Genomic DNA, 25,450 nt, shown 5'->3' with positions numbered 1-25,450 from the left:
TCACAACTGAACATTGACTTAATACAGCTTTGAAACTTTACTACGCAGAAGAAAAATGCTGCGTTAACCATCTTAATTTAAATGGAACAAGCACAGACGCAGTTTCCTTATCTTGTCAAATCTCTTTTTTTTAAACTTTCTCCCTCTTTTTTTTTTTTTAGCAGTTTACATTTAAGAGAGGATTGTACAGTACTTGCTTTTTTCTTTTTGTCTCTGCTGCCTGATCACGTACTTCTGATTCCAAGTGAGGGATGTGGTTAACTGGTCAGTTCGTAACTCTGGTGTTCTACTGTATCAGCAAAGAGACCGGGCCTGGGAAAAGAACCAGCCCCACCCCCAACAGATGTGCCATTATGGGGGAAGCTGGCCCGGTTGCTACCTGCGCTTTAACCATTGTGGGTAAGCAGGGGTCTTCACTCAGCAGGGCTGCCAGGCCAGCACCTTTTCCTACCATAAAAGCTAACAGAGTTCAGCTTGGCTAGACCAAAGGTGAGACCAGCCTGCTGACAACACTCACTCTGATCACAATGGAGTCCCGTGGAGCCAGCTTCACAAATGCACTGTCCTGTCCTCATATTGCAGCTGCCGTCACTGTTGCTGCAGTTGCAAGTGTTAGCACAATCGGGGCCCCAGTGGCCAGCGTCACAGGCTGAAACAGAGAAGAGACCTCGCCCTGAGTGGCAGTGCCCTTTGCTCAGCTGGGCAAAGACACAGAAGAGAGGGGGCTTTTCTTCTCTCCGCTGCATGTGCGTGGCTTCCATCAATGGGCACGGCTCATGTGGACAGAGAGAAAGAGGAACGCAGCCAGCACTCCTCAGGCCAGGTCAATGGAAAGAAACTAGGTGATAAGAACAACGAGGAGTCCGGTACCACCTTAAAGACTAACAGGTTTATTTGGCCATCAGCTTTCGTGGGTAAAAAACCCCACTTCTTCAGATGCAACTCCTCGTTGTTTTTGTGGCTACAGACTAACACGGCTACCCCTCTGATAGTAGGTGATAAGGTAACACAGGGTACCACTGCATTTTGTACAGACTGAATCCCCACAAAGAACACGGAAGGGGTGGGGGAAGGCAGGTAGGCAGAGGCTGTGAGAGACAGAACGGGGAGACAGATGAAAGCGAACATACACCGAGGAGAGGTGCCCTCTACACCATGTCCACGCCACACAAAGGGTACCGTACCTCTCCTGCAGTTATCCCCAGTCCAGCCAGGAGCACAGCTACATTTCCCTGTCACCGGGTGACAGTGCCCGTCATTCCCACAGCTACATCTCATCTGGCAGCCTGGCCCAAACCAGCCAGCTGGACACACTGCAAGGGAAGAGAGATATTAAGAGCAAACTGCTGCTATAGCAACGGTGCGGTAGTTACATTTTTGATAGGCAGCGTGTGGTGTTACACACCCCGATTTCCAGCGTGGCTCTAGAGCCACATGCTTTTAAAACCCTGCTTGCCTGAGCTCAGATGCTCCTGCCTGGGCTGGCTAGGTCCAGGAACCTACACTGTGGGGCTGCATTCCTTCTGGCATTACTGCTTCCTTCCGTACGTCGGACAAGGAGGAGGATTAAGCCACATACCTGCGAGCAGCTAGACTTTAGCTCCATACCATTGCCAGATCCCAGAGGGACTGTCTGAGCAGAGCACTGGGACCCAGGAACTGACTCGCTGTGTGACTCTGGGCCAGCCGCACCACCTCTTGGTGCCTTGCTTTCCCAGGCCTAGGCTACGTTTAAAATGTAGGTCAACAGAGTGTCAGCAGTCAGGCACAGGTGCTGGAACTAAAGGTGCGGTTGGGGAGGGCGCTGCTGCACCCCCGGGCTTGAAGTGATTTCCATCATATACGGGGTTTCCACTTCGGTTCAATGGCTCTCAGCCCCCGCCTGTAAAAATGGTCCCAGCGCCCCTGCAGTTAGGGGTGTGAGAAATGCACAGCCCTGGCCAGCGTAGCTATGCCGACCTCACCCCCAGCTCTGTCGATGGAAGCTACCTGGGGAGGCGGTGTTCCTACACCAACAGAAAAAACCCTTCTGGCGCTGTAGGCTGCACCTCCACTATGGGGTTACAGCACCACAGCGACGCTGGTATAGTCCCCCTAGCATAGACATATTCCCTGTAAAAGGGACCCGTGGTAGCTCCTAGGAGTTGCGAGGATACCAGCTAATGCACGGCACTCCAGGACGTACAATGCTAAGCGCCATTTCTTGTTTAGCCCAGTGGTGACAGATAACCACAGGCTCAGATCACTAAGTAGGATACTCCAGGCCTCGCCTGTAGGAATCCTAGTTATCACCACCCACGCGCATTCACCGAGACAGAACGAACCCAGCCTTCAATGGCCCCACTTACCATCCTGGCAGCGGCCGCCAACATATCCAGGTGGACACAGGCAGGCACCCGTGGCAGGGTCACAGCTGGCGTCGTTCTCACACTCCAGGCAGATCTCCTGGCAGCCCACTCCCCAGCGGCCAACGGGGCAAGCTGAAGCACAGATAGAGACGGATGCCAGAGGAATTTCCACTCATTATTCCAAAGGGCAGTTAGTGCTGGGGAAAGGTGCCAGCTCCACGGCTCCCTTTATCCACAGAGCAGGTGTGCTAAGGGCAGGGAGAGGGCAAACTTCTGTGCAGCCAGTGGACACAACCCCGCCTTGGAGAGGCCACCCCTTGGTGGGCCCCATTCTGCTGAGAATACTAATAAGGTGGCAATTAGTACCAATGGTAATGCGGACACCGGTCCACTAGAAAGTGGCTGAAGACCACCATGCTGCCCACTCTACACCTTCCTCCCCGTTCTGTTACTGCTGCTCCCACATCAGGGCCTGGGGACAGGAAAAGCAAATGCCACGAACAAAAGATGCCGCAAAAAGCACTAACGAGTTTTCAAACCTGTTTTCTCCCCCCTCCCTCCCCCAGCCCACATTCCCGGACAGAACCCCACCCTCATGCAAATGCTTTCAGAGAGAGTATTCGCCCTGTTTACTTGCTCCAGGGAGTTTTATTGTTATTTACTTTGAATTAAGCTTTTTCCCTTACTTTCTGGGTCCCTGGGCCCTACTCCAGGGAAGAGAGGGAAGCTAATGACATTAGAAAGGCAGCACTGAAGTCACATAGTTAAACTTAACAAGCCTTTTCTTCCCCCACCAGGCAATCTTTCCAGGAGTTTGAACAACGTGAATGTAACACTGAACGAGCTGGGAAATCTGTTTCTTCGATTCAAGAGCATTCTTTCAAATATTACAGCCCTGGGGTGCCTGCAAGCCCTGGGCACCTCGCCACAAAGCCATTTAAAAGGAACTAAAGAGACAGGTTTATTTTATGGTTTCTTTATGACTTAAGTGAGGCTTGTGCTCTCGTGATCTGAATTTCCTCTCTCTCAGTGTGTGGAGCTGCGGGACGGACTACACGCATCCCAGCTGCTGGGGCCAGTTATCTTTAGGACAACACAACAGAGTCTCTACGAATGCCATCATTCTGCACCACTCCGGTCTGTCTGCAATGCTGTTCCCTTACCAGCCAAAAAGTTCTCTCTGTCGCCCCGTTTCATACCGGGAGTGAAATGAGGTACATTGTCTCTACAAACTCAGCAATGCTGCCTCCTCCACAGCAAATGCTATTCATTCCTGAGCCGGTTTTCTGAATCCACTTTGCTTGTTACATGCATTAGCCAGTTCTGTTTGTTTTCTTTACCTGTTTTGCTTGTTTTTCTTCTGATATTCTAGATGAAAAACGACATTTTGTGTGCACAAGCCCTAACCCACCAGCTCTTCACCAAAGCCACATTGCTGGGAGTTTCAAAGAGGGCTGCTTCAGAAAGAACAATTCATCCAGTGCCTATAGTGATGCAAAATTCCAGCCAGCGATACTAAGGTCGAATAGGCTGAACTACGTTTTCTCTAGCACCTTGGAGTCTCTAGGTATCCCAAAGCATCTGCTGAGTAAGGAGCTGAACACTCATAATGCACTGACTGTGCATGCAGGCCGCTGGTGCAGCTGAAGCACCGCATCAAATGTGCGATGGACATACAGCAAAGCAGGCCAGCCGCTTACGGACACTACAAAAGGGCCTGATCCTGCATGACGCTGCTTTCCATCCGTTCTCACAGGGTTCAATGGGAACAGATGGTGCTCAGCGCTCCCCACAATGGCATCCTAAAATTGTAAGAGCGAACGAACCACTTGCTTTTGCTGTGCATTGAGATAGGTTTGCTTTCTTGCCTGCTTTATGCAAGCACGTAATTCTTCAACCTGTGCTAGCCCAAGCGCTTTCCAATGTGTTTCTTGCTGCTTGATCTTAAAATTAGTGAGTTCTGACCTGCTCAAGCAGGTGGTCTGCATTCAGGCAAGATGGTTTCACATTGCTAGACAGAGATCTTGCTCCGCATTCCTAAGATTTGCATTTAGTTCCAAAAAGGAGCCAGGAAGCTGAGAAGTGCTAAAGCTGAGTCAAGTCTCCTTGTTAAAGTGATACCAAGCCCCTCCAATGGCTGGGGGGAACTATTAAGTGCCGTACATGTGTGTCTTATATTGCTCAGTCAAGCTATTAGAACGAAGACATTTCAATATGACTAATATCTTCCAGCTGTTGTAGCTAGCTTTTTTATTTAGGGATCTCTGGTCTTCCAGTCATTAAACGGACATGGTGAGGATGATAAAAAAAATTTATACATCTGTAAAGAAAAATTCCTTAGACCGCAACAATTGGCAATTCCAATTCATTTCTCATTCCTCATGCCATTAATCACTTGCTTACACTTCATTCAGCTGGACAATGGACCCCAACTAGCTGATTTTATTGTCAGTCTTGTACACAAAAATAATGCTGCTTTTTTTTTTTTTTTTTACTTCCACACAATCTATTTGCAGGAGGTTTGTAAAACCTCTTTAATTTAACAAAAGAAAAAGAAAAACCCAAATGGACAGTTTAAGTCCCCCCACCACCATCCCCACCCACATCTCTTGCCTTCTCACCTCGGCCACAGTCAAGTCCTGTTCTACCCGGCAAACAGATGCACTTCCCAGTGAGCCGGTCGCAGGGGGAGCTGCCACAGGAACAGGATTGTAAACAGTTAACTCCAAATGTCCCTTCTGGGCACTCTACGGTTAAAATAATGGAGGAGAAATCACACTTCACTATGACACGTTTTCCAAGAGAAGACTTTCAGCCAATCACAGCTCAGATCCCTCACGTCACCACGAAGGAGATACCTCTTCCCTGACTCTGTGGGTCACATTATGGCTACTTCCCGGTGCATGTGTCAGAAGGGGAGAGGGAAAATGGCCCCCCTCCAGTGGAAAGGAACATAACTGCACTGTATATTGCTGGGGAGGGTGGCGTGAACACAGGACCAGACACTGCCGCTCCATGCTATAGAGGGAGTATGTCTTAGTGGGGTGTGCATGTGGCTGCTATTGACCCAAGCCATCATGCCCTCCTCCCCGCTCCAGACCTCACCCTACCCACCATGTCCCCAGGGAGAGGTCCCTGACAAGGAGGCAGCTCAGAAATTTCACAGCACCACACTGTTTTTCTATTTGAAATGAGTGCCTGCCCTTTCACTGTATAGCTCACGTGTTCAGTAACTAGCATTTGAGGCCAAACCGCCCTCCCCTGCTGCCTATGGTTTGTTGCCTGCAAAGTGTCCTTATCATAGGCACACCCAGAGCACGAATATGCTCCATTGTGAAACTGCATTCATCCACAGGCAGGAGCTGCCAGATTTTCGCACCTTTTTTAGTATATTTCCACCAAGACTGGGCATTGTCCGTAAACCAGCCCGCATTCCTTCCTGGCATGGAACAACTAAGGACCTCATGTCAGCGGTTCCCTTGTACTGAAACGCAACTGACCCATTTTCTGGGATCTTGCTTCTGTAATCCGACCAATCAAATGTCTGTCAAATTGATCTATGGCTAAATCTTAATGTTCAGTGAAGCTAAACAAAAAACAAAACAAAAACACTGTAAACTAAGGGAGGGTGGGAAGGGATGTTCACATGCCTAATTTTCCTGTGTTCCCTTAACAATTAAAGAGGATATTTCTGTTTGGGTCAGGGATTTCATGCCTTAACTGTACAATGTGTAGAGAAGTCGCAACCATTCATTTGTCATGTAAGTCTCTTGCCATCAAAATGATTGCGACGGCCTCAATTCAACATTATGATATTGCTGCAGGATACAATAGGAGGGCAAAGGCCGTGCAAGAAGCTCCCATGCTTATACCGAGTCACACATAAAATGGACACATATTGGCACACAGACACCACGGACATCAGTTAACCTCATGCAAGTGCCATGAGAAATAGCCCTAAGAACCTTCGTAACTTCATGCCTCACCCACTTGAATTACAGGAATAGCTTTCAACACCTCAGCACATCTGACCTCCCATCCACTAGAGGGCAGATGTGCACACCCTTACATGCCAGAACACCATTTTCAAATGAGTCAAACCTCTACTCTTCCAAATCATTGCATAACCTGATGTCCAAAAAAACACATCAAAGGCTGAGACCAAAGTTCTCAGACATTACGGAGTCCAATTTTTATGAATCAGCACTGTCGACAATGGATAATTTAATGCAAAGTGAGAGAAAGAGAATCATCATGCACAAGAGGAATGCACATTTTCATTTCCTTAGCTCACTGTGCGAGGATGATTTGTGAAAGCCAGATTTTGTTTTTTTGCAGAACGATCTGGTTTAGTAATTAAGTCCCACATAGACCGAGTGCCTCAAAGTTAAAGATCCTTAAATCCTATTTTAATCTCTGAGGAGAGCTCCAGGCTTGGAATGTTTTGGTTCATATGCCCCAGCGTTTCATACGATTCAGGTAGTGAAAACACACTGACATTCACAAAAGATGGTGGGGGGAAAAACCCACACCAGTTCAGAGATTTAAAGCAACGCTGCGGAGTTTTCTGATGTTTCTCTTCTTTGCTAATTAGTGGCAGATGCTTGTCTTCGCTCTTTAATAGTTTCCAGATCCAAACAAGAGTCAAGAGCCTATTATTTCTATAAAAATATTTGTGTTATTTCCTGTGACTCTTCCCTGAGGACCTTAAGCCCGTTCTTATTCTTTAAAAAAGCATCTCCTGATTGAAATTTCCAACCTCTGAACCAGCTCAATGGCTCCAGAGGCAGCACAGTTCTCTGCCATATGGAAGATCTGAGACTACCAGTGCCCTTAGGAAGGACCCCTGCTTCCCAGGTGATTGGAAGCTAGGAACTCTGTAGTGAAGCACAAACTTTGCAAAGGTTTCCTGCATGTCCTCTGGCACATTCCTGAAACTCTCGTAGATTTGGCAAGGAGGGCAGCATATCGGAGAAAGGGAAAGAACTGCAGGAGAATAATCCCTGATTGGCATGGGAAGAATCTCTAAGAAAAATCAGTTGCATACCATTTGGTCAGTCCTATGGGCATAACATTGGCCATGATGGGAGACACAAACATGAATCTAACTTTCAGACAGTGTTGGACAATCCTCACAGGCCTCAGCAGTTCAGCACAGATGTGAAACCCAAAGATCAGACTTTTACCACAAAAGGGTGCCAGCTGCAAAGTTTGGATGCGATTTGAGGTGTGCTCATCTCCAGGTTTCTGGTCTAGAAATCTGACAAGAATGGGCTTAAGATTTTGAGCACCTCCTGCCTACAGTCAGAGCTAAATTAACCCCACACAAACAACTCTCTCACTGTATTTTGGCATAGCCAATTATACACCTGGATAGTACCAGCAAGCACATGACAATGAAAAAAATTTTGGAGGGAAAAAAAGGAGAGAAGAACTCTTACGAACCTCAAAAAAAAATACCTCAAAAAAAAAAAAAAAAAAAAACAATCAGGCAAAAGAGTGTGGGGGTTCGGGGTATTTCTTATTTCCCCTGTCTCTTTTTTGCAGCACTGTATTATTCAAACACAAAATTAAGCCACAGATTTTGTTGCTAAGGCCTTGGCTACACTTACCAGCTAGTTCGATGGCTGGAAATCGAAGTTCTGGGTTCGACTTATCGCGTCTAGTCTGGACGCGATAAGTCGAACCCGGAAGTGCTTGCCGTCGACTACGGTACTCCAGCTCGGCGAGAGGAGTACCGCGGAGTCGACGGGGGAGCCTGCCTGCCGCGTGTGGACCAAGGTAAGTTCGAACTAAGGTACTTCGACTTCAGCTACGTTATTCACGTAGCTGAAGTTGCGTACCTTAGTTCGAATTGGGGGGGGTAGTGTAGACCAAGCCTAAGAGCGTTTTCATGTCAGCAGAGAGCATGGGTTGCAGGCACAGAGCCAAAGCTGATGGATATAGATTATTTGCTGTCATTTGCCCCAGGGATGTAGAATAGATATAAAAGCAAACCCTTTGACCTGCTCTACTGGAATATTTTGGTGAAAATCTGTAGCTTTCGCCTTCACTGATAAGATGAATGGGCTGCTTTTTCTGTGCTGTTATTCAGCATAAGCACATGCTACTAAATGACACTAACATTTGTATCTGCTGAATGGGGTGTGGATGAAGTGCCTGGGCATGAGATCCAAGCCAAACCTAAAACCCATCGGTGGTTACAGTCAGAATTTGGACGCTGAGTAGCAGCAAGTGTTTTTATGCTGTGGGTTTTTTCCTCTGTCTGAAGATGACAGCACTTGGCTATTTCCTACCGGATCCAAGCAGTTGGCACTAAGGTTAGAGGAGACAAAATGGGGCCCAGATGGGGCCACTCCTCCCCTCAGCATCCCCATGGACCAAGAACTGAGGAATGAACATGTCACATGCTGCTATCACACAAGTCACTGTGTTGGTGTGTTATAGCCCTTCCCCCACCCCGGGTCTGTCTTGTCTGCTCTTACTGAAGCTCTTCAGGGCAGGGACTGTCTGCCACTCTGGGTCTGAACAGCACACTGGGGCCCTTCCCTGGGCTGGACCATAGGCTCCAATGTCAGAAACACGTAATAACAATAATTAATGCGCCACAGAACAAAACAGCCACACAAAAGGGGATGATGCTTTTTGATCCGTGGGCCAAATTGGAGGCTGGACCAAAGTGCTATTTTCCAAGTTCTGTTGCAGTCATGTTTCCTGGTTAATCATCCCCTCAAACCTCACCCCAACAGTCCTTTTACTGCCTTTTCACATTAACCTATGCGAGTTTCACTGCAAGAAAATCGAACATGCACATCTGCCATGAACTAACAAAGCCAGGGAGCTCTTACAGTCTGAGCACTGCACCGCAGTGACCTGGGAGGTTCAGCCATGTATCCCAGTTGCCAGGCTGGCCCTCTTCTCTGAAGAGCAGAAAGCTGATAACAGGATCATATGGGGGCAGCAGGTTAAATTTTAAGACCACTGAAATATAAGATTTTCTTTCCCTCTTGCAGATCAAAAAAAAAGCTTTAATGTGGAATAAAACGCAGAAAGGAGACTCTGACTCCATTCTGCCAGGGATGGAATGCCTGAAAATGAACAGATGTCAAAGGAATAAGAAGAAAACGCCGCTAAATATCATCTTCATCTACAAAAGCCGAGGCGCCCAAACGGCAGGATAAAGTGAGGCCTTTTCCTCCTGCTCTGATTAAGAATCATTACTAAAAAACGTCTCCCTGCACACTTTAAAAAACTGCCGTGCTTGGATACAGTCCCTGGCTGTTCTTATCATCTAAAGCCATTTCAGTTTCAGCTCATTTGATCTGCTGTAGTGGGGTGGGAAGGCTGGAGGGTTGTAAAAGTAGTTCTTGCTGTCCCTTCTTCTGGCTTCGCGACTATAGGGAGAGGAAGCTTAAATTGACCACTACAGATGTTCAGACTCAGCATAGGCAGCAGCTGGCACAGGGCACTGCAGGCACCCGGGAAAGATATTTGGCCTAACAAAGAGAAGTGTGCAAGAAGGTGGTATGTGTGGACTGGAAGTTGGGACACAGAAGAATTTTGTCCCAATTCATTTCTGAACTTCACAAGCCCTTCAGTGAACTTGAGAGGAGATAAATCAGGGCTCATCCTTGGAGAACTAACAGGCAAACTGTAGCCACGGCACCACGCCCAGTCACTGAACAGCCATACGGAGGGCAACATTTTCAAAGGGACTAGTGATTGCGGATGCCCAACTTGAAATATCTGAAAGAAGCCAAATCAGGTCCCTTTACAGTGTCCCCCATTGGGAATCCAAAACCAGAGATACCCAACGACACCAGTAGGGGCTTTTGAGAATTTAGGCCAGAAGCCACACAGGAACAGCTTCATTTCAAAGAAGTGCCTGCCTAGAAATAAACCATTCACACCAACCCTTGTACGGAGTCCGTGTCCTTTATTTGTCTAATAAGCATTTTACAATGGAATATGCCACCCTCAATGTAAAGTGCTGTAAATGCCTCTGTAAATGTATCGATGTATTAAAACTGGTGTTTTAAATAATTTGGCACTTATTTGGAAGCCAGTTATATTGTACTTCCAATGAGACTTAGGCTTCCAAGTCACTTTCGAAAAATCTACCCTGTATCTACAGCATGCTTAGAAATTATTACGTGTGTCATTAACGCCTCTGTAACCTTTAGAACAATAGACTAGAGATGTACATATATTGACCCCTAGCACTGCAGTCATACTATAGCAAGAGGAATCAGCCTTGCAAAGCGTAAAATATCTGGACTCCGCCTGCCCAGTTATTCATTCTCTCAGTTTTTAGAGCACGTTGGTTGCTGCAGTACCTGGGAAATTTCCTCCTGAGCCCCCTGTGGTTTTGAAACACTATAACAAGCTGAATGGCGGCGTTCAGAGGAACCTGCCAGTTGTTCCTGCACCATCAGAGGAACCTGCCAGTGAAGCTCACTGAGCTTCTGAAAAGTGGAATATGACACATGCACAATCTGTGCTGGCGCAACACGTGCCCTTCTGCAGCCCAGTTCCACATGCGGTTTTTACCTTGGTCGCAGTTCTCCCCATGGTAACCTTCGGGACACTCTTTCTGACACTCTCCGCTCACGTGGTCACAGGAAACTCCCAGGGGGCAACTACATTTGTTCTTGCAGTCAACACCATAATAGCCAGAGTCACACTCTGTTAATGACAGTCATTGAAAAGAAAGAGCATTCGGCATTAGCAGACAGACCTGGGAAGAACACGCAGCCCAAACTGAGTATCAGGGATTCGAGGTATCGCAGTGGAGCTTTAACAGACCCCTCACTGATCTAACATATCACACCTAGCTGGACTGCGGACATAAGTTCAGGGAGTTTCCACTGGCATCTAACGTGTGTGGAACTAGACACCCTAACTTAGCTGACCAAGGTTGAAAATTGGGCTTGCTTCTGTTCTAATTAACAGGATGTCCTTGGGGAGGGTCTTAGTGGTTCTTTGTTTTCCCAATAAAATTAATGAGTGTGGGGGGGAAGGAAAGCCTAGGGAAATACTCCCCTAAACAGCCCGTGTCACCTAACCACTCACTTGTCTGACACCTTTTGCCATGATAACCAGGTTTGCATCTGCAGGAGCCGTCCTTCTTGTCACACTCCTGGGTATTCTGCTGCACACACAGGCATTCTTCGGAGCACCCGGGCCCATAGGCCCACTTTGGGCAGGCTAGATGTGGTGGGAAAGCATCATTAAGTGCTTTGGGAAACCAAACAGCAGAGGATAACCAATAGCATCGTTATCACCCTCTAAAGACCCTGCCCAAAGGGAACTCTTAGAAAGATCGGTCTGATGGTAATGTAACAGTGTTAGAAGGGGTTCATCCTGGCTCTGAAAAGGTTAATGTGGGCCTGAGGCTAACTCACTCACCTGGCTGCACCTGGAGGGTGGGAACCAGGCCTAACTAAACATGAAACCTAGCTGGGTGATGACTATAAAGAAAGGAAGACCAGATTAGAAGGGGGCTGCAGGTAGAGAAGGAGAGAATGTTTCAGTCCGTTGTTGGTTGTAGAGACTGGCAGGGTCAAGGAGGAGGCCCAGGGGGATAGCTGGCCTGGGGGATTCTCCCCGGAGTACAGACGTCCGGTCAGATACCGAGAGAGACAAGGAACAGCTATCGGGGTGGAGCAAGCTGCAGCGGTGAGCCCTGATAAAAGAGCAGGATCTGGACTTCTGAGGAGAGAGCTCTGGGAGGCATTCAACTGAGGAACAGAGAGGGATGAAAGGTCAAGTCCAAGGAGGGCAGAAGTTGGGTTTGTTTGTTGTACTTTTAGTTAGGGATTTTGTTGAGGGATTCCAGAGGAGAGCCCTGCTAGTCCCAGCCCCGAGAAAAGGTGAAGCTAGAGAGGTTATGGGGAGATGGCCTGAAAAAGAGAGAGGAAGAAGTCCAGGCAGGCAGCTGCAAGGAGTCTGCATGAGGCCCCTGATAAGAGGATAAGGATAACTGAAAGCCCTGAGAGAAGGACATGAGGACCATGGGACCCAGAGAGGGGGTAAGAACATGGAATGGGTGGGACTAAAATGTGACCTGGCTGGAGGGCCAAGTCATGAGAAAAAGCACACCACAGCATGACCATCGGCAGTGGGTACTGGAAGAGGAAAGCGACCTACGCCACGCCCGGCCACCAGGGGGCACACCAGCAGTCAGCCAACCCTTTTACGGCTGGCCAGACTCACCTAAATGGCAGTATCGTCCGTAAAGTCCAGGGTCACACAAACAGGCCCCGTAAATTCGATGGCACCGACCTCTGTTGGCACAGTTGCATTTCTTCCTGCATTGTTTCCCAAAGAATCCCTTAGGGCAGCCTAGAAAGGGGAAAAATGTACTCTGGTAAGAACACCCAGCACAGGAGTGTCACGTCAGTCAGTGGGGGCTTACAACAGAACTTGGCAAGAACACCCCATTGCAAAAACACTGCCTGTATATGATAAGAAATTATCACAGTCCTACAGGGCACCTGGATGTGAAAGAAGGAACGGATCATTTTGTCACCAAGAATAATGTCTGCCTCCCTGCAAGGTCAGATCTCAATAAGGGGGTAGTCAAATCATATTCTTCTGAGCATTATCCAATGGCTGCGGGGATCAGAAAGGGTTTGCATCTCTCACCTCATGTACAAGGCTGTTTATTAGGTTAGGTGCATTATGGAGTGCTGGGGTGCTCTCAAGGAATCAGCAAATACCACAGACTGGATACTGGACTTGATGGAGAGTGACTTGATCTAGTGTGACAGGATGATGATAAACCCACACTATGGACAGACCTCTACAGACAACTAGAAAACATCAAATTACCATTGACAGCTCCAGGCCACCTTTCAGTGCAAAGGCTCCCAAAGTGCTTTGCAACCAGAAACGCACAGAAGCCCTGAAATGCAGCCGCATCCAGGACACCAGATGGGAAGCACCAGGTTAGGAATAAAGGCCAGTGGGAAACAAAGGCCCTGTGATTTCTGATGACCCCCTAGATCAGACAGGACCTCACCCAGCAAATCACATGGTACTTCCTCCCTCTATGCATCCAAGATACTCCCCAGGGCACCTAGCACCACTGTTTCCACATTGGAAGGACGAAGGGCTGAGTCAAACCTGCTGGCAGCCAAACATGCAGTTCCAGGAAGTCTAGCTTTTTCAGACCTGACACTTAGACCACTAAGCCAGCCCCTGGGAAAAATCACAATCAGATTTGAACTGTTAAAGGAATAAAACAGTTGCCAGGTTTTTTGTAATGCTGAAGAATTTAATATTAGAAGCATGTGCCAAATAGACGGCCTCAGCAGAACGTGCCAACCAACAGAGGTACAGGTAAGCACAAGCTTCTCCCATCTGATAACAACATCAGACAGTTTAGGAAGAAGGAAGGCTATCCAGCCCAATTCACCAGCTCTGTATTGTTTATCTGAACTCCACCTTCCTGCTTTTTCACTGTACCCCTCAACTGCCTCCTTCCTAAGGAAAAAAAAAGTCTGGGTGTCTCTCGAACTCACATATACTCTGCTTCAATTGTCTTCTCCAGCAATGGATTCCCTCTGCTCCTAACCACTTTCATGAAGTCATTTGGATGGAATTTCTTACTGACTCCCTGTTTTCATGTTTTTAGATTATATCTCCATGATTTTAACCCTTCGGGGTGCGAAATAAATCAATATCTACACAGCTTAACTGATCCCTTTTGTGCAAGAAGATGGGAAGCGATTATTCTCAAATGTCTTCAGTGTCTACTTCCATCTCAGTGACAACCATGACACCTTTCCACAACACTTCTATTTCTTATGACATGATACCATTTTTTTTTTTTTTTTTGCTGCCTTCCACTGAACTTTCCCCCAGACAATCATCTGCCTAGGAGTCAGTGCCCATCACTGCTCCCTATGTCCCAAGAAGGACGTCACTGATCTGCTAAACTAGGGCTGCCAGGAGCTTGGTGCAGGAATTAGGGAATGACCTAGAAAACGGATTCATGTCAAGTGGCTTCTTCAATCATCCTTTTCATATGGAAAAAAAAGTCTTTTTAAACGCAAGACTACGTGATCCAGCAAGTGAGATGGAATCTAGGGATGTGTCAGAGTCTCACACAAAGTGATGTTCCAAGCAAAGGGTTAAAAGATGCCAGGTGCCCTTAAAATACAGGTATCAGGCAACAGATTGAGGAATATAAACTGAACAATAGAGCACATCCTGTGTAAAGTGCTTCTAAGTTTTAACAGAAGCACAAATGGACTGTGAACGCCCAGCATCATACCTGGCTATGATCTCCATTTATCACTAGAGCAAACACTCCACTATAAAGTATCAATTCAAATAGCAAATGAACTACCCTGTTAGCTCTGGGAACGGAGCTTGTAAGCAGTTAAGAAATATTGTTTTCCTCTTGCTCTGTCCCCAATTTCATTAAAACACATTCTACAGTAAAAAGAGGAGAGCAAGACAATTAGGAAGGTACAACCCCCAGCACCTTGTGCAAGAATTCAGGGCCCAGAATAGCAGCGAGACTGCGCCTATTCTACGCACATATCTCTCTGTCCTTCCTCCACATGGATTGCACTGATATAATTCTTTCCTTTTTCTAATACTTTATAAACACTAATGAATCATCACAACCCATTGGTGAGGGCAATCAGAGTATCACTGTGCCCTAGGGTGACCCGATCACACAGGTGAAAAATCGGGACGCGGGGGGGAGGGGAGGGTCGGAGCAAAAAAAAAAAAAGCTGATCAGCGCAAGCCTGGGAGGGACGGGGGAGAAGGAGGAATGTGGCGTGCTTGGGGAAGAGGTGGGGCCAGGGTGGGGATTTGGGGAGGGATCCAATGGGGGAAGAAGGGGGCGGAGTTGGGGTGGGGGTGGGGTGCGAGCCCCCTCTGGGCTCCGCTCCTCCTGCGAGAGGAGGCAAAATATTGGGACAATTTGCGTCCCGACCGAAGGTAGGTTGGGACATGGGACAAATAAGCAAATATGGGGACAGTCCCGATAAAATTGGGACGTCTGGTCACCCTACTATGCCCATTTTACAAATGGGGAAGCTGAGGTGCAGAGGTTAAATGACGTGCCTAGGTCACTGAAAGTATCAGGGTCAGAGCTGAGATTGAAGCTCGGGAGTTCCTGGTCCCCAGTCCTGTGCTGACACTTTCTGTTCTCCCCACCCCAGCTCTCACCCTGCTTAATCTGTGCATGAAACATTACTCACAATGATGTGCGTGGCACAGGGAATGCGGCCAGACTGTGCCCTCAGGAGCACAGGGTGGCCCCGCATTTCTATCAGCCTGCTGTCTAACTTCTTAGAATGAAACAAGACTTTCTGCACAGAAGCAGCCTCCCCCACCATCATGTCACTGGGCTAGGGAGAGGAAAGTGGGGAGTCTCATTACTGCATGAAGCAGGAGATTGGGAAGCTTGACCATACCATCCTCACACAGTTCTCCACTGACCCCAGGCGGGCAGCGGCACTTCCCAGTCACTGGATCACACGTGCCTCCATTCTTACAGTGGCAGGTGAAGCTGCAGTTCCTCCCAAAGGTGCCTTCGGGACAGGCTGTGAGGGGACAGAGAGACAGGAGGTCAGAAAGGCGATTGTACTGTCACAGCTATTTGTTCATTTCTATTGCCCTAGATCAGTGGTTCTCAAATTTTTTTTTTTCTGCGGATCACTTGAAAATTGCCGAGGGTCTCAGCGGACCACTTAATGATCTTTCCAAATGTTGTTTGTACCATTAGCTAACGATTGTAAAGAGCTTTGGATAAAAGCGCTATATAAAAAAACCCTTAATAATAAACATTTTTTGTTCTACAAATGAAAGCACACAACTCATATTTTAATATCAGTAATCTTACCTTTCTAATGCAATGGATGTGCCCTCTCTCACCCGCCGCCCCCGAGCTGGGGCTGGGAAGGAGGGGGGTCTCTCCCTCTCCCCCACCACAGCGGCCCCCAAGGTGGACATGGGAAGGAGGACCCTCTTCCCCCGGCAGCCATATCCCTGGAGCTGGGGAAAGTAGTCTCTTTCTCTGGCCACCGCAGCCCTGCCGGTTCCAAATTCCCCCCCCACCCCCTCTTCTCACCCCACTGCTCCCTCCCACCTACTCCCTATTCCCCCCAAGGCCACCACCTCACCTTACATGTGCGTCTTCTCCAGGGTCCAGGCACCTATTTAGTGGAGCCACGCCGGCTTGGCTCCACTAATTAGGTGGGTGGCCCTTCATTCTCTCATATGCGGCCGCCCAGGTGCGCACCTTAGAGGGAAGTATCTGCGGACCACCTGAATGGAGCTCACAGACCCCTGGTGGTCCATGGACCACAGTTTGAGAACCACTGCCCTAGACTGACAGATTAATTACAATAAGATCTGACACTCAGCCCAAAGGGTTTCCAGCAAACTCCCTGCGTGACTTGCAGCAAGCACGTCCTGACATCGGAGTAATTCAAATGGAGGACAGTGAAGCCGAGAAAGGGACATGGGGATGTATGAAACCAATACAGTGCAGTGGGACTATTCTCATGCCTGTTCTGCACCTCTCTACTCCAATGCATCCCAGTGCTGGTGCAGGGCCATAGGAAAGTCAGAGGATGACCAGATAAGGTGTGCTCTAACTGGTGCTTCTGGTCTATGGTGCCAGCTAATATTCAACCTCTTGACTAAGGCCTCCATGCAGACTATGTTCATTTTTCCTTCTTGCATTTGGCCTGTTATCCCATGCATTGTATTTGTCTGGATTAGACTGTAAACTCTTCAGGACTGGGATCTTGCCTTCTATAGCTCTGTATACATCATTAATGATGGTAGCAGTAAGAATGAACCAACATGTCAACAGATAAAAACTCACAGCGTACAGAAATTTAGAGAAAGCTGAACAGAATTCGGAGATACGGTTCAGTTTAGATACTTATTCAAGCCTCTGAAGTTTTCTTCTCCTCTTTCCTACAACAACCCCACCTGTCATCGCATTCTACACTATGGAAAACACCTGGAAAACAAACTTTTTCAGCTTTGCATTTATTTGCTGAAAGGTACATGCCAAAATATTTTTTTAGAAAATAAATTCTGAAATCCAGATGCCAATTTCATTACCATTTAGGCAATATATGTATTCATTTGTATGTACTCTCTTCTGAAATAAACACGGTTAATTTTTCCTAAAATTACTTCATTAAAAAATAGATTTGCCTCGGGATCATGGAGTTCTATTAATATTTACAAGCATGAACCCAGCCAGGAGGTAGGGAAGCTATCCTTTCCCTTTCAACTCATTGCAAATACAGTTCCAAATAGTTAAAAAGCAAAATAAGGACTCCAGAAAGTACTGGTTGGACAAGCCAGATTTGGGGGTTCAAATTCAAATTGAAATTGCAAATATCAGCTAACAGCAGCCCCTTCTCTAAAATGGGCATCAAATGCCAATAATGTTTGAACTGAAAGAGGCCCAAGGGGAAAATATTCCTTCATTTAAACTGCCAACAGCTCTGAAGCCAGAAGTTCAGTTGGAAGGAGGAATTAGGAGGACTCCCATTAGCGTCTTAAATAGTTTCTTAGTCTTAAAGAATGTAATATGTCTAATTCACTGCCGATAGGTTTATGTGCACAGTCTGAGAGCTAAGCTCAGATCCAACACCAAATACATACATTTGCAGGTTTGAACTATAGATTCAGACCCTCTGGGATCTATATGGTAATGAGAGTTAGAGAACTTTATTAGGGATTTTGTCTGGTGACTACAACCATGCTGTGCCAACACAAACATGGCAAATGCAGGCAATGGGTAAAGAAAAGCTGGGGTTGTTAGTGCTATTTAGACCAGCTGGGGAGTTGTGCTCACCTCACTCTTCTTTTTGACTGGCCTTTGGAAGGAACACAAAAACTATAAAACCACCCTACCCTTTGCTTACCCCTCTCCCCCTGCCCTTCTCCAACTTAACTCACTCTGATTGCATAGGACTCCACTCCAGCCGTCCGGACAGTCACAGCCAGTCTGGTCCTCATTGCACGTTCCACCATTTCTGCAATCATCACATGTCAGGCTGCAGTCATGACCAAAGGTGTCCTCTAAGCAGACTGGAAGAAAAAGAAGCTGCGGATGAGTGGGCTTTCCAAAAGCTCCTTCATTGAGCTGAAGGGTTCAGCTGGGCAGCCAAACCCACACCACTTAGGAACACTGAATCTCCAGCAAGTGCGCCAGTAACATGTAGAGCAGTGGTAGTGGAGCGGAGTGTCTGGGACATGTGGGGAATGCATAACGGAGTCTGGAAATGGTCTGCCCTTTGTGACGGTTCATGTCACAAGCAGCAAGACCCTGGAATGGTTGGGGTGACGTCTTGGCTCTGTTGAAATCAATGACAAGACTCCCGTTGACTTAAATGGAGCCAGGATTTCACACTTGGTGTTCAATGAGAGGTAAAATATGAATCCAAACTCACAAGTGAAGAAGGGGCGTGTGAGGGTATTTTCTTCTGTTTGGCAGCAAACTAGTACTCCAAGACAAGATATTGGTTTTAAATAGGTTAAGACCTTAAGAGACAAATTGAGAGCCTTAGTTTACAACTGTGAATGCTCAAGTTTGCATAATACAACTGATGGTGTCTGTAAAACGGAGGGGCACCACTTTTCCATCTGCAAGTCTCTACTAGCACGCGGGAACTGTAACTGGGTGCTCAGCTACCCAACCTGCATGTGCTCAATGGATGACAACTCACCCAATCTGAGCAGTAATGCAGGCTTTGTACATGACAAACTCTGTGGATGCATTGAGTTGCATGTGCAAATTTGGACATGTAAGTTCGCTCCAAGCGTGTTGCTACTACTAAAAACACCAGAGAATTTTCCACAGGCCCTTGCTACAAAATGCCCACCAAATTTTTCCGAAAGTGTGTGCTCTCCTCTTGCTTCCACCTCTTCCTCCTCCTCCTCAAACTCCTCATCAAAGAGCTGGGTGAACTCATCACGCAAGATGGCAACGTGAGGAATAGGGCGTATGATGGGGCGTTGTCCGTCAAGGGCCTCCATGGGGTCATCCAGAGCTAGGAAAATCCATGGGGGAAAAGCAAACATTTCTATCCAAATCACCAATCCAAAGAGGAGAGATTTAAAGAGGAGTGAAATGAGAGAGGAACAAGAGATTAGTAAAGAGCACAAAAATATGAAATAAAAAGAAGGAAAAGAGAACAAGGTCTGACAGAGTCATTGGTTCTGTACTGATTTAGTGTTTTATAGAGTCTACTCCAGTGACCCACACAACTGTCCCTGGCCACTTTGGGGACTGTGATTCATTCCCTGTCTCTTTCCTTCCCCCCACATTCTTTTATTTCTTTCAGTCTAGAATTTTATACCATTCCCATCATGTGAGTATCTGAGTGCCTCCAAAAAAATCGATGTGAAAGGCTTATGTTTTATATTTACAGAGAGATAAGATTTTCCAGGAGACTGTTCTGTCACACCAGCTAGGTCCTCAAGGCTGCCATCTCAAGCTGCCGCAAAGGGACTCTTATCTTGTTTGTTATTTTAGTTTTTATAACCTAAATATGACAGAGCTATCTTGACATTTCCAGTACAAATATTTCTTTCAGAAGCTGAAGTGAAAATTGGTTAAAATTTAAGAAGAGAGCACATGCTAGGGTTTGTTCACCCGTTTCCCGACCTTTCCTGGCTTCTCCACAGCTCTTCAGCTGCTCCCACGAACTGCATCACCATAATTCATCAGAAAACCCCCTGCAGCCTATAACAATCTTAATGGAAGACGTATGCCTAATTCCCCTAGGCTGTTTGGAAGATCTCAACCCTGCCAGGAGGAAAGTCTCTGTGAAAGCAGTGGAATAGTTCTGTCTGTGTTGTTGTAGGCTGCAGAGGTATTCCATTTCGGTTATGATAATACAGTTCATAGTAGCAGTTCGTGTCAATAATGGAGCTGTGAAGAAGCCAGCAAAGGTTCAGAAAGGGTTTAATAAATCGTAGCTCTGTCACTCAGCATACTTTCAAAGCAGCCTGGAGGATTTAGACTCAAGCCTTCCATTCCTTAAAAAAAGGGGGGGAGGGATAGCTCAGTGGTTTGAGGACTGGCCTGCTAAACCCAGGGTTATGAGCTCAATCCTTGAGGGGGTCATCTGGGCAAAAATCAGTCCCTTCCAGCTCCATGAGATAGGTATATCTCCATATATTATTATTATTTTTTATTTTATGTACATCGATCCCCCCCTAGATTGCTTTGGAAATCTCAGATCTGGCCTCTCTGCAGTGAAAATGATTGGATTATACACAAAGTTGCACAAGGAAACGACACCAAGTGAAAACCATGTAAGGGAAGGAAAAGGGTATATATATATATATGAAACCCTTGTTTTCACTTGGTATTGTTTCCTGTTGAAGATTTAATATATAAATATCTTCAACGGGAAATCACACACACACACACACACACACACACACACACACACACACACACACACACACGATGTTTCTTACGAATACAGCTCCTCCGGTCTTCATCTAGTTTGTATCCAATCTGGCAGCTGCACTGGAAGGACCCCACCAGGTTCTGGCACGTGTGCTCACACTCACCGTTATTTGAGGAGCACTCATCCACATCTAAAAAATATACATGGGACTATATCTACATATGCAGATAAGGGAAGTGTCCAGTATAGGTCAGAGATGCCAAGGCATACATAGAATTCAGAGACTGACAGCAAGCATTACTGTTTCTGCCCAACTTTCTAAAATTCAATTAAATCAATTTTGTGCTGAGGGATGTTACAGGGCTGATAGAGTCTTCAGGCACCAGAACTTGGGGGAGGGATAGCTCAGTGGTTTGAACATTAGCCTACTAAACCCAGGGTCGTGAGTTCAATCCTTGAGGGGGCCACTAGGGCAAAATCAGTACTTGGTCCTGCTAGTGAAGGCAGGGGGCTGGACTCAATGACCTTTCAGGGTCCCTTCCAGCTCTAGGAGATAGATATTATCTCCATATTTTCTTTTCTTATTTTCTGTTTTCACCACGTCACAGAATGGATTAGAATCACTTCTCCTTCCCATTTGAGGTATTTATTTATCCTACCAATATCTATGGATAAAGAGACCATCTAATTTTCTGTCCTGTTCAGCCATGCAAATCTACCAACATTTCTTTTACATTGAACAAAGATCACACAAGCAAGTGAACTACCGATATTTGAAAATAAGTTTCCCCAGTTTTAAGAATCAGCCTACATATGCTGGGCCAGTTGGATTAATTTAATCTTCCAGCTAACAACATCAAATGGGGCTGGATATCTATGCTAGTGACAAAACAAATCATCATCAGGGAATGGAAACCCAAAATCTCTCCCATTTACTGTATTCTGACTGGCTAAATGAGCTACTCAGAACAGAACTGATGGAAAAACTGACATTCCCTGGGAGAAATAATTGGAAGAAATGGCCAGCTGTTTGGGGCCATATGGAAGAATTTCATGTCATCTCACTTCAGAGCTTGTATTAGTCATTATCTTCCTAGCTATATATTTGTAGATACATTGGCATTTGCCTGGGCCACTCCAAGGCCAAAATTACTGGGAATACTGGTCTGTTACATGCCATACAAAATGACATTCCTATGAAGCGTTAGAAGAGATGAGACCAAACCAACTCTCTTCAACTTTGGGAAATTCTGGGTTGGATCCAAACTGTGCTCTTTAGCTGCTACTATATTGCAGCTAATCTCTGTCTTGCTGGCGTGTTTCTTTGCTCCTTTCCCTACTAAAAACCTATGAGAAATCAACAGAAATAAGCCTTTAAATCTGACTTAACATTTATCATAAGTTCAATGTAATTGTAAAACCCGGCATAACAGGACTAGTAGAAGGACCAAGACAGCCTGTAGCTGTCATAACACAATACTGTAACGCAGAGGAGCTGAGCCAGTGTCTTTCCTCTTTCACCCACCCCAGTCCAGCTCGGCATTGCTGCTTACCATCACACCCACAACCGTCGGTGTTGAGCCTGTATCCAGCATAGCAAACACATTCGTAGCCGCCGGGATAATTGTAACAGTCCTGCTGACAGCAATGAGAACGAGCGTCACAGTCATCGATATCTAAAGATGGAAAACAAAGTGGATCAGCTAGCACAAATCTGAGAGTTTCTGCTTTGCCAAAAGCTGACACGTGCATCCGTCCAGGCCTTTCCACGTCTAATTTGTCTGATGAGCGTCCTTCTCTGGCCTGTGATTTTGTTTAAAGGTAAAGTGCAGAGGTTACAGAAAAAGGTCTGCACCCCAAAAACAGTAATAGAAACAATATGCCATTTTAGAAATCAGCAATAAACATGTTTTAAAACATAGTATCTGCACATCATTTCCCCTTCCTTTTGCAACAGCTGACAACTTCATACCAACCTAAAATAAAGCAGGCACTGCTGTTTTAGGTGCAACAGCGTGAGCTGCTGTGGGCCACATAGGGAAACCTGAACCCTGGATCCAGCAGATAAGGATGAGAAAGATAGAGTCAACATTTCTTCTAGAGATGTAACTATCCATCTGGATTATTTGTTGGAAATCTCCATGAACTTCATGTTACTCATATAGGTCCCTAAACAGTGTAGGATTTTTTTTTTTTTAAAGCATCTTTGGTGTTTACCTTCCAAGACAGGATGTGAATCAGACTGTACTTGGAAAGTGACTCAATATCCATCATTGTAAGTAAACTGGGGAAGGAGTGGGGTCTAGTGGTCAAGTACAAGGGACAGGGAGTGAAAATCGCTCAGTTCTATTCCCAGCTGTCACTCACTGTGACCTTCAGCAAGTTTGTTAGAGCATGATTTTCAGAAGCGATGAGCACTTGCAGCTCTGTCTAAAATAAAATGTCAGGTCCTTAATCTCTACGGAACTCAGTTTACCAATCTGTGAAGTGGGCTGAATACCTACATATTTTCGAGGGGGTTCCCTGGTAAAGGGCTTTGCTATCTCCAGATGAAAGCTGGGAGTGCAGATGATTATTATTTTGTTATGAAAACTTGCCAGGGAAGAACCAACTCTATTCAGGCCTATATCAAACAACTTGGGTGAGGCACTTATGAGCCTGCTGTGCAAAGTCAAGTTTAACTGCCACTTTACCTCTCTTTTATCTTGCACTGTAGTGAGAGAGGTGTTACTATTGTCTCCAGAAACCTCTAAAGAAAGGGTTACTTCTCCAGCTGCTCTTATGAGAGCTTCCTCTTGCTCAGCTATGCGAAAGGCAGAGCTGGTTCTCCTTTCAACTAAATCGGTGATGGCTTGTCCATTGTGCCTTATTTCAGAAAAAGAGTGAATCTGTTCATTGCAGATGGTGTTGTGAAAGGGAAAGTGATCCTTGAGCCCAAATGAAAAGAAGAAGCACCAGAACCAGATTTGAACCAGATTTGTCTCCTGAGTCATATGATAACTGGGACTTTCCAGTTCCACACAAATAAGTTTTATATGGAATCAGTCATAAGTTATTTCCCTATCATCTGTCATCACCCTGTAGTCTTCCATTTTTGCAGATTGTAGATAACCTTCTTCCATTATCCCATACATTCTTGCATCATTCAGGACACACAGTACCATAAGTATGATTGATTTGACAGAATACATATAGGGTTTCTTACCCTCTCTCTGAAATCACCTGAAGGATCTAGGCATTGACCCAGCCAAGTTCATACTCATCATACCCAGCTGAGATACAGCCCAGGTTATCTAAGTTTAAACACTGGACCAGCCCCACAGGAAATACCTGTTTAAATTTATTGACACAGGAAATGCCTGGCTACTGAGCGTTACAATACGTTTCTACTAGGTTAATTGTCAAGTGGCACACGGAACTACATAGTCTGAAGTGAAATGCACACATCAAGATTATGGCATTTATGTACAGAGAGCTCCAGCTGCATTTCCTTCTTACCCAGTGTGTGAATACATCCATCGTACACCCAGATGGAGCTGAGTGATAGATTGGTGGCTGGTGGCCGGTCCGTCTCACCCAGTGATACAGTCAGTTGTTTCAGTAGTGTTGCTACTGAAGCAGAGGCTACATTTCCTAGTCCATCCCCTCCAGGGCCAGGTTTAGGGGTACCCGAAATAAATCACAAGGGGACGCCAAGGAGGAAAGTGCATCCCCAGCCACAGGCTAACTTCTTCGTTGCTCCCAAAAAAGGAACGAATCTTCTGTGTCCTTCAGCAGGAAACGCTTTCCAAGGCGTACTAGTTTAGACTAAGCAGGGACTCAGCCACCCATAGGTGCTGCTCTCAGCCACATAGCCCAGTGGGTCTAAAGCATTTTCATCTGGCGGAGCACTCCTTAAAAATCAAGATCCTTTTGTGAGCACTTCCCCTCCCGCAATCCTGATCCTTCACCTTTCCTGCAACAACAGCTATAGTGCTAGGCTAGAGAGAATGGCAGCATTCAGAAAATGTAAAGGGATTGATATGAAAATAGATTCCCATTAATGTGATGGGTGCAGTTGCTTGAGTACAGCCCTACATTGTATTGGTGCTGTTTATGTCCCCTCCCTTGGTGGAGAACAGATTAATATTAGATCTCCCTCTGCCGCCTGCAGCCCTCGCTGCTCAGATCTCCTCAGGTTACTTTGCTCCTTAGTTCTGCCCTCCATGGTGTCTGCTGTCTCCTCTCATCCACAAATTGGATTGCAACTGAATTTACAGAGATGCCCAGCAAAGACAGATACACAGGAACTATGCACAGGACAAAGTGCTTGGATTTGTTTGGCCGGAAAAGCCTCAGGAGATAACAATAGCAACACATTACAGCTACGGCTTGAAGTTGGAGGTGCTTCCCTGTTGGAACAGAAGCAGCTCCATGGACCACAATGTGAGATCCGTGCATCAGCAAGAGTCTCAACTGCTGAGAAAGCCGCTACTGTCCACTTCCACTAAAGGCACTGCACTCTGTATAGTACGTAAGGAGGACTGGCCATTCAGATTTGAACTGGTTGAAGAGTCTACATTTTATAATCCCTCCTTGCAAATAAATAATAAAAAGAATTTAAAAAACCCTACTAGATTATCAAGTCCATTGTCCTGCAAGAGCAGGGCACAGACCTCAGATTCAGGCAGTATCCGAGATGAACAG

At 46.3% G+C, this 25,450-nt stretch overlaps 1 protein-coding gene across 2 annotated transcripts in view; it reads right to left on the bottom strand.

Annotated features, from left to right (window-relative positions):
• Positions 1 to 25,450, bottom strand: part of MEGF6 (multiple EGF like domains 6) — a 245,461-nt gene that overhangs the window by 23,452 nt on the left and 196,559 nt on the right. For both annotated transcript variants that reach the window (XM_034753186.1, XM_034753187.1), the window contains 12 exons: positions 22,318 to 22,440; positions 20,832 to 20,954; positions 19,226 to 19,393; positions 18,300 to 18,431; positions 15,788 to 15,916; positions 12,564 to 12,692; positions 11,421 to 11,555; positions 10,899 to 11,033; positions 4,970 to 5,095; positions 2,349 to 2,480; positions 1,185 to 1,313; positions 518 to 649 (listed from right to left, as the gene is read on the bottom strand). In XM_034753186.1, coding sequence (XP_034609077.1) covers positions 518 to 649; positions 1,185 to 1,313; positions 2,349 to 2,480; positions 4,970 to 5,095; positions 10,899 to 11,033; positions 11,421 to 11,555; positions 12,564 to 12,692; positions 15,788 to 15,916; positions 18,300 to 18,431; positions 19,226 to 19,393; positions 20,832 to 20,954; positions 22,318 to 22,440 — 1,593 coding nt within the window. The remainder of the gene's footprint in view (positions 1 to 517; positions 650 to 1,184; positions 1,314 to 2,348; positions 2,481 to 4,969; positions 5,096 to 10,898; positions 11,034 to 11,420; positions 11,556 to 12,563; positions 12,693 to 15,787; positions 15,917 to 18,299; positions 18,432 to 19,225; positions 19,394 to 20,831; positions 20,955 to 22,317; positions 22,441 to 25,450) is intronic.

This window comes from Trachemys scripta, chromosome 19, assembly GCF_013100865.1.
Source record: "Trachemys scripta elegans isolate TJP31775 chromosome 19, CAS_Tse_1.0, whole genome shotgun sequence".
In the NCBI taxonomy this organism is placed as follows: Eukaryota; Metazoa; Chordata; order Testudines; family Emydidae; genus Trachemys; species Trachemys scripta.
The sequence above is the reverse complement of the archived record's forward strand: the minus strand, read 5'-3'. Positions and strand labels throughout refer to the sequence as shown.